General features: G+C 43.5%; 1 protein-coding gene across 4 annotated transcripts in view; it reads left to right on the forward strand.

The window, feature by feature from the left end:
* The window catches only part of sacs (sacsin molecular chaperone), a 31,886-nt gene extending 15,796 nt beyond the window's left edge, over window positions 1–16,090 (forward strand). For 3 of the 4 annotated variants that reach the window (XM_052078317.1, XM_052078316.1, XM_052078319.1), the window contains 5 exons: window positions 596–742; window positions 939–2,427; window positions 2,642–2,733; window positions 2,895–2,921; window positions 3,493–16,090. In XM_052078317.1, the coding sequence (XP_051934277.1) occupies window positions 596–742; window positions 939–2,427; window positions 2,642–2,733; window positions 2,895–2,921; window positions 3,493–15,050 (13,313 nt within the window). In that variant the 3' untranslated portion in view covers window positions 15,051–16,090. The remainder of the gene's footprint in view (window positions 1–595; window positions 743–938; window positions 2,428–2,641; window positions 2,734–2,894; window positions 2,922–3,492) is intronic. The other variant, XM_052078318.1, reaches the window with a different exon arrangement.
* The last annotated feature ends 2,955 nt before the right edge of the window (window positions 16,091–19,045 follow it).

Raw genomic sequence — 19,045 nt, forward strand, 5'->3', positions numbered from 1 at the left:
GCCAGCCAATCGCAGGGCACACAGAAACGAACAACCATTCGCACTCACACTCACACCTAGGGACAATTTGGAGTGTTCAATCAGCCTGCCACGCATGTTTTTGGAATGTGGGAGGAAACCGGAACACCCGGAGAAGACCCACGCAGGCCCGGGGAGAACATGCAAACTCCACACAGGGAGGCTGGAGCTGGAATTGAACCCGGTACCTCTGCACTGTGAAGCCGACGTGCTAACCACTGGACTACCGGGCCGCCTACATAATTTATGATGCTACTTATTCTTTTCTCATGCTCTTCTTTTTAGTTTTATGTTTTTAGAGTTTTGTGAAAATTGACCCAGTAGTTCCAGAGATTTAATGGATCAAAGAAAGGTGGCCACGCCTCTTTTGATCAAACTACTTACAATTTACAGGCCGTAGTTGCCAAAGCGTTGCTCCGATTAAGCCTTGTGTCATCACGATCAACAAGTACGGCAAGTTTTATTGAAATCAAAATCCGCTCGGTTCAACCCGCTGGGAGATTTGGCACGGAATGACCTAATTACAGCTATATGTGGTGTATTCCCTTCACGGATTGCTGCCATCTTGGGTTTCCAGGTACGGCGCTGTATGTCTACAATGATGCCGTCTTCACTGCGGAGGACTGGAATGGGATTCAGGAGATAGCCAGGAGCAGGAAGAGGGATGACCCGCTGAAAGTTGGACGATTTGGGATTGGATTCAACTCCGTCTACCATATTTCAGGTTGTTGCTTAGAACAAAGATGTGTGTCTTTACCTCTCTGTTATTCCTGCGTGGTGATTCCTCCTGAGTAATAATTGCATGCAAGCAGACACCCCGTACCCACAATCTGTTTAGCATTTAGAAGATGGATTTCCAAGATACTCAACAGTTGCTATCACAGCATTAAAACTCATGTTATACCTCCGTATTTGTTTAGATGTTCCGAGTATATTCAGCGGAGACCAGATTGCCATGCTGGACCCTCACCAGACCCTGTTTGGAGCCAACGAGTCAGGACAGTGTTGGAACTTAAAGACGGACGTTAACGAGATCTCCAAATTGTCTGACCAATTTGCCCCGTATGTGGGGATATTTGGGAGCTGTGAGAAAACCATCAAGGACGGCTGCTTTCCCGGAACACTGTTCCGCTTCCCACTACGCATGAAACCGTCCCAGCTCAGCAGCAACCTTTACAACAAAGAAAAGGTTTTGGAACTTTTTGAGTCGTTCAAAGCTGACGCAGACACAGTATTGCTCTTTCTGAAGTGTGTTCAGAAGATCTCTTTGCATGTGCGCCAATCTGATGGTACAGAGCGGATGTTGTTTCAAGTTACGGCTCAAGAAAACACTGATGATAAACTCGAGAGGACAAACTCACTGGCGACTTTGGCTGAGGCGGTTGACGGCTACAGCAACCGTGTCCCCAGTTCCATCATCACATGCGTCACTTACCAGGTCAGCATAGAGACTCGGGATCAAACCAAGAAAGAGTCTCGGCGGATGAAGTGGCTTGTGTGTAATGGCGTCGGTGGGAGAGGAATGTGCGCCGAGTTGGACTCTCTTGCGGATGACCTCAAGTTCATGCCGGCCATTGGCATTGCTCTGCCTCTGACGTTTGTGGACAGAGAGAATGAAGGGGCCACCTGTGGTTTCTCAGGACGAGCGTTTTGCTTCCTTCCCCTCCCGCCCGGTGAGGAGGGTGAGACGGGACTTCCAGTACATGTCAGCGGGTTCTTTGGCCTCACAGATAACCGGAGGAGTATCAAATGGCGGGATGTGGACCAATGGCGGGATCCAGCTGCCTTATGGAATGAGATACTTACAATCACTGTCATCCCCCAGGCTTATTTCATTCTCATCACTGAGGTTATCAAAAGGGTACAGACCAAAACGGACCAAGACTTTCCATTGTCCCCGAGAAGGACCTACGTGGCCTGGCCAGACCCAGACCGGGTCAAATCCCGGTGGAAACCCATCCTCCAGCCCCTGTTTCATGACCTCCTACGGCACCGTGTCTTCTATTCCCTCAGTGAAAGCTGGGTCAGCTTGGACCAAGCTGTATTTTCAGAGCTCAACCTCGACAAAGACATTTCGCAGACTGTCATTAACTACCTCCAAAGCTCAGGGATGCAGGTGGTGCAGGTGCCTCCGGCGGTGGACTCGGTCTTGGCTGCCTACGGCACTCTCGAGTCGGCAGAAGTGAGAAAGATCACGCCACCTTTGCTACGGCAGCTCGTCAGGAAGTCCAAACACAACGGGCCCTTAGAGGAGAAGCTGCTGCTGCTGGAGTTTGTGCTGAGTGACGCTAATTACAGTGACCTACTAGGACTGGAGCTCCTGCCCCTTCAAGATGGAACAGTTGCCACATTTTCATCTTCTGTCACCGAAAAAGATTCTGTTTACATTCCATCTGCCGATTATCCCAGGTGACAATGACTTTTACTGTACCAGTCCTATAATCAGATAAGTGGAACTTTGACTTAGGAGGAGTAACAAAAAAGTCTGCATGTACAGTATGTACAGCAGCAAGTAGAATTAACTACGTAGCACCAAACTTGTTTCACACAATAGATTCCTACTGTCAGTAGCTGCATGACAAGTTTCAGTCAGTAATAATCTTAATACTGTATTTGTCATCAGGTCTCTCTACCCAGGGCTCGAGGGTCGGTTCGTTCTAGAACGTATTAAACCTTCAGTAATGGAGAGACTCAAGGAAGCAGCCAAAAGCAGAGGTAACATTATATGATGTTCATTTTCATTCATGGAAAGATTCCATTGCTGATTGTTTTGTAACACTGTGACAACAAATGCTGTTTTATTCATTTTTCATACAAGTAAAACATAATAAACGGTAGTCTAATTAATTTCACACTTCCAAAATGTGTCACTACAGTTCAGCGGTATCTTTGGGGGTGCTCAGGTATGTTGATATTCAAAATGTGTCCAACGTTGACCTTCTTACTACTAACACAAACTAATGCATGGCTGGAAAGGAGCTCGAACTAAACTTTGACGTTTCTACAGTGAATAAAACCAAGTCCTGCTCTCTGTCATTGATGATTGTACGCAATGGACTGTATGCACGCATCACGTTCACATTTCATGTCATAAGGCAGCTAGCTTGGCAAATAACTCGACATACTGTCCTCTCTCTTCTTCTTCGATGTCATGACGAATGCACGCAATCAAGCACCTACAAAGCAATGACAAAAAAATCCTCCAAAAGTTGAAAAACGGTTTCAAACCACACAGGTGCACGCTTTTACCCGAAATGATGGTATCTTGGGAGATTTTACCGGAAATACGTCACAGCACTCGGTGCATAGAGTCCATTTTAATTCTGTGTTAACACTAACACATTTTTGCATTTTGGTCGCTGAATTATTTGAAAACAATAAATGGTTCGTTTGGAATATGTCACAGTAGTTCAATTGTATCGTCCCAAGTTTTGTCAACTCGTTAACACTGTTTTTCTAATGAAATTTGAACAGGAAGACCCTGTACTCAGCTACAAATGTTGAATCCGGACCGCTCAGCACGACTCCTCAAGGAGATCCTGTCAACAACTTGGCCAAACAGAGACTTGATGACCCAATGGGAACCTGGAAACCGAGAGCTGAAGCATCCAACAGTTTCTTGGTTAAAGATGGTTTGGAAGCATCTTTACATACATTTTGCCGATGACCTTAGCACCTTTGACGATATGCCTTTGATTCCATTTGTGCCAGTGGAGGAATGCATGGAAAAAGTTCAACTTTTGCGCCTCAAATGTCCATCACCTATCATTCTCGTAGAACAGAACGAAACACAGCTGTTCTCTGAATGCCTTCTTGAACTTATGGAAAAACTTGGAGCTGTGGTCATGAAAAAACAGGATTCGTGTTTGCAGCATCCCCAACTCAAAAATTACATCCATCCGTGCTCTCCTGGAATGTTGCTACGAATTATGGGTAGATTGTCAATGCAACGTTTAGTGAGCCAAGTGTCATCGTTCTCTGTCCAAGAGAGGATTACACTCAGAAACTTCCTCTCCGGGTTGTCTGATGTCACAGAAAAAGAAAAGCACACTCTGCTTGAGCTTTCCATCTTCGAGAGAGTTGGGACCTGTGCAGAAGGTGTTTCAGCGTTTACATCACTGAGAGGGGCCAGAGCTTTGCATCATAGAGCAAAGTACCCACCAGATGTAAAATTATCTCTGTGCCTGGTTGGCTCCCGTGATGAGGAGTCCATTCGCCTCATAAAAAAACTAAAAGTAGCACAAGTGAAAACAAGTGAGTGTTTGAAAACGATCATCCATGATATTCAGAGTGGATTCTACACGCCAGATGAGATAACCAAAATTATGCTTTGGGCACTTCAACATTTGGCCTTCCTAAAGAATGAAAACTCATCTGTCATTGGATGGCTTTCTGCTCTTAAATTTATTGAACTGCCCTGTGGGAGGACCGTGACGGCCTCAGAACTTTTTGATCCAGATCTGGAGATTCTGCAGAATTTGTTTTACAAGGAAGATGAAACCAGATTTCCCACTCGTACATTCACCTCATCCCCTGATGTTCTCCATTCGCTGCGCCAGTTGGGGCTAAGAAATGAAGTACAACTCAGTGAGAAAGATGTTCTTGAAGTAGCAAAGACCATAGATGATTTACAAAGTCAGCCGGATCCTGAGTGGGAGTCCATAATAAAAAAGGCCGAAACACTTTTGCAGATTCTCAACAAACAAACCAAACTGGTGAAATCAGCAGCTACTCAGGCGTCTTTGTTAAAACTCAGTTGGGTACCTGTCTGCAAAGAAAGGCCTCCCAACTACCCCAGATCCCTGACTTGGCTTGGGGATAATCTGAACATTAGTTCTCTGGTCGACATGTGTAACATATCTCATGCTGTGCTCGTGGGATCCTCTGTTGCCCTGGTCGAACACACGTCAGCCGGTATGAAGAAAGCATTGAAACTAACCGTCGAGCCACGGGTGGATCAGGTCTTGCAGCACCTCAAAGCTGTGAATGACTGGCATACATCTCAGTCCTTCACCACAGAGGATTGGTATCAGTTCCAGCAGATCCTGTTTGAGATATATGGCTTCATGCAAGCTCATCTTGAGAGCGCCAGAGAAGCAATGACAGCATTGACTTTTGATTGGGTGTGGACTGGGAAGACATTCTCACCTCCTGGCCAAACAGTGTTAAAACCCCTGCCCAATTTAGACCTCCAGCCATATCTGTACTCTCTTCCCAAAACAATGAGAAAGTTTCACAAGCTGTTCAAGTTTTGTGGTTCACTTGAAGAGGTTTGTCCAACCCATGTCATGGAAGTCATAACCACCATCCGAAAAAGAAGTGAAGGCGAGATCACCAAGGAGGAAAGCAAACATGATGTTCTGCTTTTGATCAACATCCTGCGGTGGCTTTACAACAATCAAATACATGTTGACACGCACATGCATGTTCCTATTCTTAATTACAAGGATCCAAGCAAATTGGCAATGAGGCCCATTCATGAATGTACCTACTGTGACATCAAAGTAGACGATTTGAATGACCTACTTGACGATGCATCAGAGCCGATCATATTGGTCCATGACGACATCCCCATGAAAACTGCGGAGTGGCTGAAAGTGCCATGTCTGAGCACGAGGCTGATAAACCCAGAGAATCTTGGGTTCGAACAATCAGGTCAACGTGAACCTCTCACAGTTCGAATAAAGAACATCTTAGAGGAATATCCGTCTGTCGCAGACATTTTTAAAGAGCTTCTCCAGAATGCAGATGATGCAAGTGCAACTGAGTGTAGTTTTCTTATTGACATGAGAAAAAACACGGACATTCGAGAAAATCTCCTTGACCCGGGCATGATCGTGTGCCATGGACCGTCCTTGTGGTCTTTCAATAACTCGGTCTTCACAGATACGGACTTCCTAAACATTACTAGGTTAGGAGGGTCAATGAAAAGATGTGAGGCTGACAAAGTTGGCAAGTTTGGCTTGGGCTTCAACTCGGTTTATCACATCAGTGACATCCCAATTATCATGAGCAGAGAATTCATGATCATGTTTGATCCAAATATAAATCACATTAGCAAGCACATCAGAGATAAATCCAACCCAGGGATCAAAATCAACTGGAGCAAACAACAGAGACGCTTAAGGAAATTCCCGAACCAGTTCAAACCTTTCATAAATGTCTTCAATTGCCAGCTTCCTCTCGCCCAAGATTTACCGTACAAATACGATGGAACCTTATTCAGGCTCCCATTCAGAACCGAGCAGGAGGCCTCAGTGAGTGAAATTAGTAGTTTGTACTATAACACCACCGATATCTACTCCCTTGTTGATGAGTTCAGTATATGTGGCCATCGGTTCATTCTGTTCACTCAGCATGTTGGTTGTATGGTCCTAAAGTACCTGAAATATGAAGAACCAAATCCTGCCGGAGCTCAAGATGTCGTGACCATAAACAAGAGTGTGTGGTCGTCCAAAGCCTCATATGGACCTCTGAGTATCCTGAAATCTGCAGCTAAAGTAATGAAGAAAGTAGTAAACACCAATCGAGTACCCACTGACATTCCCAAATCCGGCTGCATCATTCGTGTTGTAGTGGAAGAGTTTCATAATGTCTTCAAACGTATAGTCGACCTCCATTCCCCATTGTTCAGGGGCTCAGAGGAAGATCCAAACCAGTACTTTGAATTGGCTGCCAAAGGGATTCAGACAAGACGGTTAACAGATGAAATGCCCCAGAAGGCAGTTGAGGTCACCAACTGGCTCATTTGCTCATGCATGGATGGAACTGAGGCACTCAAATTTTCACTCAGCGATAGTGGGAAAAGGCTTGGACTTGTGCCTTGCGGTGGAGTGGCTGTTCTACTTACAGAAGAGGAGAACAGGAAATGGACTGTTAGGTCAAATGCCATCCCGATAGGAGAGGTGTTCTGCTACTTGCCTCTCAGAATAAAAACAGGCCTACCTGTTCACATTAATGGCTGCTTTGCTGTGACTTCCAACCGCAAAGAGATCTGGAAGACAGACACAAAAGGAAGATGGAATTCCGTCTTCATGAGACATGTCATTGTTCAGGCATATTTGGCAGCACTCACGATGCTTCGTCTGATGGCCGAAAGTGGAGAGCTCCTTGACTACAGCTACTATGCGACATGGCCCGATCCAAGTCAGGTTCACGATGACTTCACATTAGTCAGTCAAGGGGTCTACCAAGAAATAGCCAAGGGAGGTGATGAAGAGCAGGCCAAGTTTTTTTCTGATGGCACAACCTGGGTGTCGATCAAATATGTCAGGTTTCTCGATGACGCCCTCCTCTGTAAGGCAGACATCGGTCCTGCCGCTTTCAAGATTTTCTTAAAATATCTAAAGAAGAGTGGCTCCCAAAACCTTTGTGCTGTTGAGCTACCCGAATGGGTGAAGGAGGGATTTGATGATGCGGGATGTAAAAGGACCTTGATGGAAAACACCCTGACTGAAAAGGAATTCTTTGCAGATGTGTTTTTACCGCACATTGAGGAAATTGAAAAAGAGCTTCGAAATCCCTTAATGCTGTACGTCCTGAATGACAAAATGGAAGAATTTGCACCGATTCTCAAGGAAATTCCTTGTATCCCCTGCTCCAGTCCCAACAAGGAATTAGTTTTACCCTCACGACTCATTCACCCAGAAGGAAGAGTTGCCAAACTCTACAGCACTGATGATGGAAGATTTCCTGCCGGAACTTCTAAGGACTACCTAAACCCAGTATGCCTAGTCAAGCTTCTGCAGCTGGGCATGGTGAAGGATGATCTGTCGTGGGAAGATTTGATTGAACGCGCTGAATCGGTTGACGCTTTGAACGAGAGTGATCACGCAGCCGCATGCTTTCGCAGCAGCGTGCTGCTCAGCCTGATCGATGAGAAACTTAAGATGAGAGACCCAGGATCGCCCGAGCTGCTGGAAAAACTACGTGACATCAAGTTTCTCCCGTTTCTAACAAGACCCGCGGGGTTCTCACTACCATGGCATGGTAATAGCTTCTCCCCAACAACCATGTTCTCTGCAAGAGAGATCTTTACAACTGAGCATCAGGACATAGTATGTCTGATGAAGACGGTGTTGAATGAGAACTCACCATCTTTCAAAGGTTGTGGCGCAATGTCATTGGCTGTGAAAGACTGCCTGGGTCTAATAAAGAAGCCCTCGGTTGAACTAGTGATCAGTCAGCTCAAGAAACTATCTCAGGCATTTGATGGCGTCACTCTCTATCAAGAAAACATAACAAATGCCTGTTACAAGTATTTGCATGAGGAGATGCTTCAAAGTGAGAAAGCAAAAGGGAAGTTAACTGTGGAACTAAAAGCATTTAACTCTATTTTGGTAGAGAACACCTATGTGAATCCCTCCAAAGTTGCATTCCACTTAAATTTTGATGCTGCTCCACACCTTTACCAGCTCCCGAACAAATACAGGAACAGCTGTCGTGAGCTCTTTGAAAATGTCGGCGTACAGCCAAGCTTCACAGTTGATGACTTTTCATCGATACTTGAAATTATGAAACAACAATGTGGGCAAAGAACTCTCACGGAAGAAAACTTCCAGCTGAGTCGCAGAATTGTCAGTGAGGGAATATGGAGCTTGATACGTGATAAAAGTCCAGAATACTGCCAAGCAAATTATGGTGCCATTCTTTTACCAGACTCAAAGTTAATGCTGCAGCCATCGAAATCTCTGTGCTACAATGACTGTCCTTGGATCAAAGTCAGAGACTGTTCCGTGAAGTACTGCCATGGAGATATTCCAAGAGAGGTTGCCGTGAAACTCGGAGCAGTTCCGAAACGTCACAAGGCCTTGGAGAGGTACGCGTCAAATGTTTGTTTCACTGCACCTGGAAGTGAGTTTGGTCAAAAGGAAAAACTTACAAGTCGAATCAAAAGCATCCTGGATGCATATCCATCTGAGAAAGAGATGCTGAAAGAGCTGCTTCAAAATGCAGACGATGCCAAAGCTACTGAAATCTACTTTGTTTTTGATCCCAGAACACACCCCACCGAGAGAATATTTGATGACAAATGGATTCCCATGCAAGGTCCTGCACTTTGTGTGTACAACAATCAGCCTTTCACTGAAGATGATATCAGAGGAATACAAAACCTTGGAAGAGGAACAAAAGAGGCAAATCCAGGAAAAACTGGCCAATATGGCATAGGATTCAACTCCGTCTACCACATCACCGATTGTCCCTCATTCATCTCAAACAATGACATCCTGTGCATATTCGATCCACATGCACACTATGCACCCGGGGCAACGTCTGTGAGTCCTGGAAGAATGTTCAGAGACTTGGACTCTGACTTCCGATCTCAGTTCTCTGATGTCCTCAATCTGTATTTGGGAGCTCATTTTAAATTAGAACGCAGCACAATGTTCCGATTCCCCATTCGCTCTACGGATATGGCGAAGATATCAGAGATCAGCGCCATCCCAGCGTCAGACAGAATGGTCCAAAACCTCCTGGAAAAGCTAAAGAATGATGGCGCAGAGCTTCTTATGTTCCTGAACCACATGGAAAAAATATCAATCTGTGAAGTTAACAATGAAACAGGAGACCTAAACGTACTCTACTCTGTGATTGCAAAAATCACGGAGAGTGATCGCTTAAAACGCAAACAGTTCCATGCCTCGGTCATTGACAGTGTGACCAAAAAGAAGCAGCTCACTGCTATTCCAGTTCAACAGATAACCTACACAATGGACATAGAGGACACAGAAGGTAATTTGACCACTTGGATGATCTGCAATCGTTCTGGCTTCCCAAACATGGAACTTGTCTCAAAAAGTGTGATATCAGCGCACAAGAATGAGGACATAACACTCTTTCCACGTGGAGGAGTCGCGGCATGTGTTAGCCACAACTACAAAAAACCCCACAGAGCTTTCTGCTTTCTGCCACTTTCGCTCGAAACCGGCCTCCCCTTTCATGTCAACGGACATTTTGCCCTGGACTCTGCCCGAAGAAACTTGTGGAGAGATGACAATGGAGTTGGGGTGAGGAGCGACTGGAATAATAATTTGATGACGTCACTGATAGCGCCCGCTTGTGTGGAACTGCTGATTCAGATCAAACGACGATGTTTCCCGGGTCCTGATCCAACTATGACCGTGCTACAGGGAACTCCCCTTCACGTTGCAAAAGATATCTTGAAAAAGTTTTTGTTTTTCTTCCCAGTCAACAGAATGGACATCCAGCCAGATTGGTACTGCCTGGTCAAAGCCGTGTACAACTGCATCCACGTGGACCTGAAGCGCCTTCTGCCTGTCGTCAGAGCACCACAAATGGACAACTCTGACATGCACTCAGTCATTTACATCTCCTGGGCAACCACATCCACGGCTCCCAAGGGTCGAGCCTTTTTTGACAATCTGCTACAGGATGAACTGCAGAACCTGAAAAACGCAGAGTACAATATCACCTCCAGAAAGTCTGTGGCCGAAAATGTTTACAGGCTAAAAACCTTGCTTCTTGATATAGGTTTCAACCTGGTTCACAGTTGTGACGAGACTGCAAACCTCTACCTGTGTTTGGAAGATGCAGGGATAGCAGTGAGTTATGTCACACCAGCGGAAGTCCGCAACTTTCTTCATACGTTCTCATCCCCAGACACCTCTTGTCTTGTCGGAAAGCTACCCTGCCGCCTTCAACAGTCAAACTACAAACATGTTCACAATTTGAAACTTATTGTTGATTACTGCTTCAAAGATGTTGAGATGGATGGAACCGTAATTGAAGGCCTCCCTCTGTTGCTCACGATGGACAATATTCTTCAAGTATTTGATTCCAAGAGACAGAAATTTCTAACATCACACCATGAGCTCATTCCATCCAGAAAGGAGATGTTCGTGAATACAATGCATCTCAAATACAGCGCCATCTTGTTGAAGGCGGGACTAGCAAAGGTATTTGACATCAGCAGCTTTGGTGATCTTCTGGGATCTGTTCTTCCAAGAGAGTATCGAACAAAGGTTCCTGTTAAGTGGCGAGACACATTTGGAAGTGAATCCTGGCTTAAGGGTCTATGGAACTTCATCAGCGAGAATGTGGCACTCACGGAGGAGCAGCAGGATATCAAACCAAATTTTGACACAGTCCTTGACATCCTCAAGGACTGGGCGTTGGTACCCGGTATCAAGTTCATGGCGAGAGAAAAGCTTGTTATTCCCGAGTATGACATGCTTTTACCCCTGAGTTTAATGAACATAGCCATATTTCCCCATGGCCAAAATGACAAAATATTCCACACCCTAATGAAAGCGGGATGCATTCAACTTGCTGTGAACAAAATCTGTCTCAAAGAAAATCCACTCATGCCGTTTCTGTCACACCATACAGCAAACATTGAAAATCCATCAAGTGTTCTGAAAGCTCTTGAGTACATGATTCAGACGTCTACATTCAAGGCCGGAGGCCTAACCGATAAGGACTTTGAGGTGCTTATGTTGTATTTCACCTGCAACCTAGCGAGCCTCACACAACAGGATGCGCAGAGCCTAAAACTACTCCCATGCTTCAAAGCCGTGAGTGGACGATACATCAGCATTTCAAATTATGGCTCCACTTATGTGCTTGCAAAAAACATTCCCACGGCAGATATAGAGAAGTGGGCCCACACAGCCACTTGTGCATTTCTTGCCGATAGCTCGCAATTGAGAGAGCTGTACACTTTCCTTGGCTGCATGCCAATTGATGACATACAAATTTACCTTCATCATCTCCTGCCAAAGTTTGAAAGTCTTTCCTATCATGCCAAAGCCGAACACGTTGTCTACTTGAAGGACAGACTATTGTCAATGGAAGAGTCGTGTGAAATGAGGGATCATCTGTTTGAGAAATTGGAAGGGCTGACATTTATCTATGACTACTCAAACAGACTCAGGCCAGCCAAGTTTTTCTTTGACCAAACAGTGAAGGTGTTTGAAGTGATGCTTCCTGCGAAGTCGTTCATACCAAGTGATTTCTTCAGGAAAGTTGAGCAATTTTCAAAACTCAAGAATGTATCATTGTCGTTCACGCCGTGGATAACCTTCCTGAGAAAAATTGGCTTGAAGCATGAAGTGTCCCAGCAGCAAATTCTTCAGTTCGCAAAAGAGGTCAGCATCAAATCGCAAACCGAAAGCTGGAACAAAGACAAAGTGCAAAACATCATCGATGTTCTCCTGAATCATATTTTCAAAGAAAGGGTGGATTTGTTTCAAGGTACTTTTCTGAAAGAGCTCTCATTGATACCATTCCTTTGTCCCGAGAGAGCACCCAAAGAATTGATCAAGCTTCATTCGCAATACCAAGAAATGAATGGAACACTTCCTCTTATTCGATTCAGCGGGTCTCAGGTCAATCCCAAATTCAAGCAAACAGATGTAATTCACTTACTGTGGACAGCTTGCCCAATTTTGCCCGAAAAAGCTACCCCTTCAAGCATCAAAGAGCAGGAGGGAACCACACTAACTGGACAAGAGCAACTTGATCAAGTGCTAGCCACATTGGGGGTCAACTTGGACCCGCCATTGGATAAAGTCATTTGTAACTGCAAGAATGTCTGCAACATATCCAATCCAGATGATGAAATGGTAAAAACTAGGAACAAAGTTTTGAGGTCCACATATGAGTTTTTAAATGCAGAAAAAAGAGATTTTCGCAACCAGCTTCGCGGGGTGGCTTTTGTCATGGTGGAGGATGGCTTGAAGTTGCTGAAACCAGAAGAAGTTGTGATCAATTTGGACAATGAATCTGACTTCAAACCCTACTTGTACAAATTACCCCTGGACCTTGGCACCTTCCATCAACTGTTTAAACTTCTTGGCACTGAGGACGTTGTGTCAACCAAACAGTATGTTGAAGTGCTGTGTCGGATCCACAGAAGTTCTGAAGGCAAGCAGCTTGACCCAAATGAAATGAGGACCGTGAAAAGGGCTGTGTCCGGATTGTTCAAGGCTCTTCATAATGAGCCCGTGGAAATACGGAAAGATCTGGAGAGTCTCAGAGATTTGCTCTTTTATCTCCCAAGTCATGATGGAAGATTAGCCAAATCCAGTAGTTTGGTCTATGATGATGCTCCACACTACAAGAGTCGAATTCAGGGTAACGTTGGTGTTCAAATGCTTGTGGATCTGAGCCAATGCTATCTGGGCAAAGATCACACGTACCATACCAAGTTAATCATGCTGCTTCCTCAGAATCTAAGGCCGAGACTACTGAGCAGCATTCTTGAAGAGCAACTGGACGAAGAGTCCCCCAAAATGTGCCAGTTTGGAGCTCTGTGTTCACTTCAAGGTCGCCTCCAGTTGTTGCTCTCCTCCGAACAATTCATCACGGGACTGATCCGAATAATGAAGCACGAAAATGACAATGCGTACCTTGTCAATGAGGAAAAAGCCATACGGCTCTGCAAAGCACTTTGCGAAGGGCTGAAAGTATCTTGCTTTGAGAAGCTCCAGACAACCTTAAGAGTAAAAGGATGCAGCCCCATCCCACATAGCCGCAGTGAAACCCTTGCCTTTCTCAAGAGGTACGGCGCCGCTGTCATTCACCTCTACATCCAGCATTCCGACAGCAAAGACATCAATTTTCTCTTGGCTCTGGCCATGACACTGAAGTCTGCTACGGACAATCTGATTTCGGACACCTCTTATCTAATTGCCATGTTGGGCTGCAATGACATCTACCGGATCACAGAGAAGCTGGACAACCTTGGTGTCAAGTATGACTCCACGGAGCCTTCCAAACTTGAGCTACCCCTCCCCGGAACACCAATTCCTGCTGAGATACATTGCACCCTCCTCATGGACCCAATGAATGTTTTCTACCCTGGAGAGTACGTGGGTTATCTTGTTGACTCCGAAGGAGGAGATGTATATGGCTCCTATCATCCCACGTACACATATGCCATCATTGTTCAGGAAGTAGAACGAGAAGGGGAGGAAAATGCCACTTTCCTGGGAAAATGTTTCCAGATTGACATTGGTTACAGCGAGTACAAAATAGTCAGTTCCCTTGACTTGTACAAATTCTCCAGACAAGACGAAAGTGCCAACGTGCAGGAAAGCAGCGCCCCGTCCACGCCCACAAGTCCAGACAGTCGCAACTCAGGCAAGCAAATGGCCCACCCTCTTTTTGCTAGCAGAGACAACCAGAGACCTCCCACACAAAAACAGTCCCCCAAAAAGATCAAGCTGAAAGCTCTGCCAGAGATCCTGAAAGAAGTCACCTCAGTCGTTGAGCAAGCTTGGAAACTTCCCGAGACGGAGAGAAAGAAAATCCTGCGCCGACTATATCTCAAGTGGCACCCGGACAAAAACGCAGAGAATTTGGACATTGCAACTGAGGTTTTTAAGCATTTGCAGAATGAAATCAACAGAATGGAAAAGCAGCCTTTGGCTGACCCGCAGAATACAGACCGAGCATCCAGGAGACCTTTCTCAACATCCTCTGCTCGCTTCCAGTCAGAGAAGTCCTCCTTCCAAAGGTTTTATTCGTCTTGGAACCAGGAAGCAACAAGTCACAAACCGGATAGGCAACAGGCTCGGGGAGATTGCCCAAGCTATGGTGCTTCACACTCACACAACCACCGCTTTTTCGTGCCGCCGACTTTTAAGACGGTAGGAAACCCCGTGGAGGCTCGCAGGTGGTTGAGACAAGCCCGAGCCAACTACTCCGCGGCTCGCAATGACCTCCACAAAAACGCCAATGAGTGGGTCTGCTTTAAATGCTACCTGGCCACAAAGCTCGCCCTTATTGCCGCGGACTACGCTGTCCGAGGAAAGTCGGATAAAGACGTGAAGCCAACAGCCCTGGCGCAAAAAGTCGAGGAGTACAACTCTCATTTGTCAGGACTCGCCAGTGATGTTCAGATCCTGGAAGGGTACGGCGTGGACAGTCTGCGAACCCGCTACCCCGATCTTCTGCCCTTTCCACAGATCCCCAATGATAGATTCACATCTGAAGTAGCCATGAGGGTGATGGAATGTACAGCGAGGATTATCATAAAGCTTGAAAACTTTGTCCAGCAAAAAATGTAAATGCACTGATGACCAGTGGATGTGTGCAATAAGGAGGTATCTACAGTAGCTGGCAGCTTACGGTGCACGTGTGACTGTGAGTCTACGGCTCCCGTTGCAGATCAGGGTGCCGCAATGCACATTTGCGGTTATAAATGTGCATCAGCTGTACATATGATTGCCTCAGCAATGTTGTTACCCAAAGTACTGGATGTTGAATTTTTTTTTTTGAATGCTGCTTTTTACTCGCAATTTTTTTTTTTACAAGATTCTATTTATCTATTTTATTGCCACTGAAACAGGAATGTAAGCAATGTGCTCAAACTGGAAAAAGTGCAGGTAATCTGTAAGTATTAGACATTGTTATGCAATGTCCCTGTTATATTTGTTATACTTCATTTTGTATTTGTATATTCAATTTGTTTCGTTAATGCCGAAGTTGAACATGTTCTGCATCTGTAGTCTTCTTTATGGAGGAAGCACCTTTCAAAAATATATTTATGGTCTTGCACTTGTCTCATCTTCTTGGAACAATCCACTGTGAATTTGGTCTCTTCTCTTTTGTTAGTTCTCCATAATTTTGCTGAAGCAATGTCAAATACAGAAATGTTGGATACAGATTTTGTGACTATGAATCATCTTTACCTGCTCAAATGAACTTAGTCTCTGTTTTGCACAGCTCAAACTACGATGTTGTTTATTGAACAATTCATAAAAACAGTGCTGCAGATAACAAACGATCAGAAAATTGAATACTTTGTAGTTTTATGGAGATTTTTAAGCGCAATTCAGGTCCAGCTGGAACATGCAAGATTCTCCGCTCGCCTTCTTCACATTAGCGAATAGAGAACAGCATTTTTTTCCCCTCTAAAGGCTCATTCACACATTTAAACACACTGGAAATGTCTTTTAAAATGTTATGCCATTGTCATCTGTTATTACCTGAAGCTTGAGAGGACGCAGTCGGGAGAACTCGAATTAAAGTACAGGTACAGTAGAATTGTGTCATGTGGATGTAAACCGTGCCATCAGAAGGCCCAATAAATTATTTCAACATTGAATTGCTTGGAAATTGAAATGCTTAGCCCAGAAAATTGTTGTGGTTATACCTTTTGTTGAATGTTGTTTTACAATTGCACACCAATGCGGAATTCCATTCATCACAGACACACATACACACGCGCGCGCGCGCCAGGTTCAATCAGTCCCGCAGGATAATTTAAAAATGAAAAAAAAAAAGTCACAGAAGTAATATTTTTAATAAGGTGCAATTAATTGAGTATGCGCTAGGGGACACTGTTTTGATCAGAGAAGAAGACAACACCCTCAGTCCGTCACTTGAGAGAGACCCATGACAGCAGACGCTATCAATAGCACTCTCCTTAGTTTGTAAGGTGTAGGTAGGCAGGGATTATTATATGCACGTGTAAATTGTTTAAAACGTCCTTTCTTTATAAATCTTGTTTAATCATAAAGTGCATTACTATATTTTTCAACACCAATTACTTGTTAAAGTTTGTACAATCAGTGGGATCAGTTGCAATGCATATATGCGAATGATAAAAGTAAATTGCACATTTGTTGAAGGAAATGTCAGGTGCTTCATGAAATGTTTTGTAAAAGATACGTTCATTAAATTTCAACATTTTCCAAATGTTCTTGTACTTCTTTATACCAAAACAAGGAATGATATATTGTTTTGGTTGTTTATAGCAAAAAAAACAATGATGTATAGTAAGGCGTTTTTAGCCGAAAAAAACGACCATGTATAGATGGTAAGGCGTTTTTAGCCGAAAAAAAATGACCATGTATAGTGAGGCGTTTTTGGACGAAATTTTTAGCCGAAAAAAACGACCATGTATAGTAAGGCGTTTTTAGCCAAAAAAAAAAAAAAACAACCATCTACAGGAAGGAGAATTTAGCCGAAAAAAACGACCATGTATAGTAAGGCGTTTTTAGCCGAAAAAAAAACAAATCATGTATAGTAAGGTGTTTTTAGCTGAAAAAAAATGACGATGTATAGTAAGGCGTTTTTAGCCGAAAAGAACGACCATGTATAGTAAGGCGTTTTTAGCCGAAAAAAACGACCATGTATAGTGAGGCGTTTTTAGCCGAAAAGAACGACCATGTATAGTAAGGCGTTTTTAGCCGAAAAAAACGACCATGTATAGTGAGGCGTTTTTGGACAACATTTTTAGCCGAAAAAACCCAAATCATGTATAATAAGGCATTTTTAGCCGAAAAAAAAAACGACCAAGTATTGTCAGGCGTTTTTGGATTAAATTTTTAGCCGAAAAAAACGACCATGTATAGTAAGGCGTTTTTAGCCGAAAAAAACGACCATGTATAGTGAGGCGTTTTGGGACGAAATTTTTAGCCGAAAAAAAAAAAATCATGTATAATAAGGCATTTTTAGCCGAAAAAAAAACGACCAAGTATTGTCAGGCGTTTTTGGATTAAATTTTTAGCCGAAAAAAACGACCATGTATAGTAAGGCGTTTTTAGCCGAAAAAAACGACCATGTATAGTGAGGCGTTTTGGGACGAAATTTTTAGCCGAAAAAAAAAAAATTATGTATAATAAGGCATTTTTAGCCGAAAAAAAAACGACCAAGTATTGTCAGGCGTTTTTGGATGAAATTTTTAGCCGAAAAAAACGACCATGTATAGTAAGGCGTTTTTAGCCGAAAAAAACGACCATGTATAGTGAGGCGTTTTGGGACGAAATTTTTAGCCGAAAAAAAAAAAATCATGTATAATAAGGCATTTTTAGCCGAAAAAAAAACGACCAAGTATTGTCAGGCGTTTTTGGATGAAATTTTTAGCCGAAAAAAACGACCATGTATAGTAAGGCGTTTTTAGCCGAAAAAAACGACCATGTATAGTGAGGCGTTTTGGGACGAAATTTTTAGCCGAAAAAAAAAAAATCATGTATAATAAGGCATTTTTAGCCGAAAAAAAAACGACCAAGTATTGTCAGGCGTTTTTGGATGAAATTTTTAGCCGAAAAAAACGACCATGTATAGTAAGGCGTTTTTAGCCGAAAAAAACGACCATGTATAGTGAGGCGTTTTGGGACGAAATTTTTAGCCGAAAAAAAAAAAATCATGTATAATAAGGCATTTTTAGCCGAAAAAAAAACGACCAAGTATTGTCAGGCGTTTTTGGATGAAATTTTTAGCCGAAAAAAACGACCATGTATAGTAAGGCGTTTTTAGCCGAAAAAAACGACCATGTAGAGTAAGGCGTTTTTAGCTGAAAAAAACGACGATGTATAGCGTTTTTAGCCGGAAAAAAAACGACGACGTATAGTAAGGCGTTTTTAGCTGAAAAAAACGACGATGTATAGCGTTTTTAGCCGGAAAAAAAACGACGATGTATAGTAAGGCGTTTTTAGCCGAAAAAAACGACCATGTATAGTAAGGCGTTTTTAGCCGAAAAAAGCGACCATGTATAGTAAGGCGTTTTTAGCCGAAAAAAACACGACGATGTATAGTAAGGCGTTTTTAGCCGAAAAAAAACGACCATGTATAGTAAGGCGTTTTTAGCCGAAAAAAACACGACGATGTATAGTAAGGCGTTTTTAGCCGAAAAAAACCGACCATGTATAGTCAGGCGTTTTTAGCCGAAAAAAACACGACGATGTATAGTAAGGCGTTTTTAGCTGAAAAAAAATGACCTTGTGTAGAAAGGCGTTTTTAGATGAAAAAAACGACCATGCCAATGTTCAATCACTGTCAAATTTACTGTTTGACATTATATAGTTTTATTTTTAGGCCCCAAAGTGATTTTATTCAAATATTTACTGTAAAGCGTTTTGTGACGAAAAAAACGACCAAGTATAGTCAGCCGTTTTTAGCTGAAAAAAAAAACGACAATGCAAAGTATCAAAGAGGTATCAATTTCATTTTATTACGGTTAGAGTTTGTCGTGGCTCTGCAGAGAGCGTTTGATCCTGTCATGTTGCTAAATCAGGTAAATATTAGTTTGGCACTGCTCCAAAATACAAACAATGAT

This window comes from Hippocampus zosterae, chromosome 10 (assembly GCF_025434085.1).
Source record: "Hippocampus zosterae strain Florida chromosome 10, ASM2543408v3, whole genome shotgun sequence".
NCBI classification, from domain to species: domain Eukaryota; kingdom Metazoa; phylum Chordata; class Actinopteri; order Syngnathiformes; family Syngnathidae; genus Hippocampus; species Hippocampus zosterae.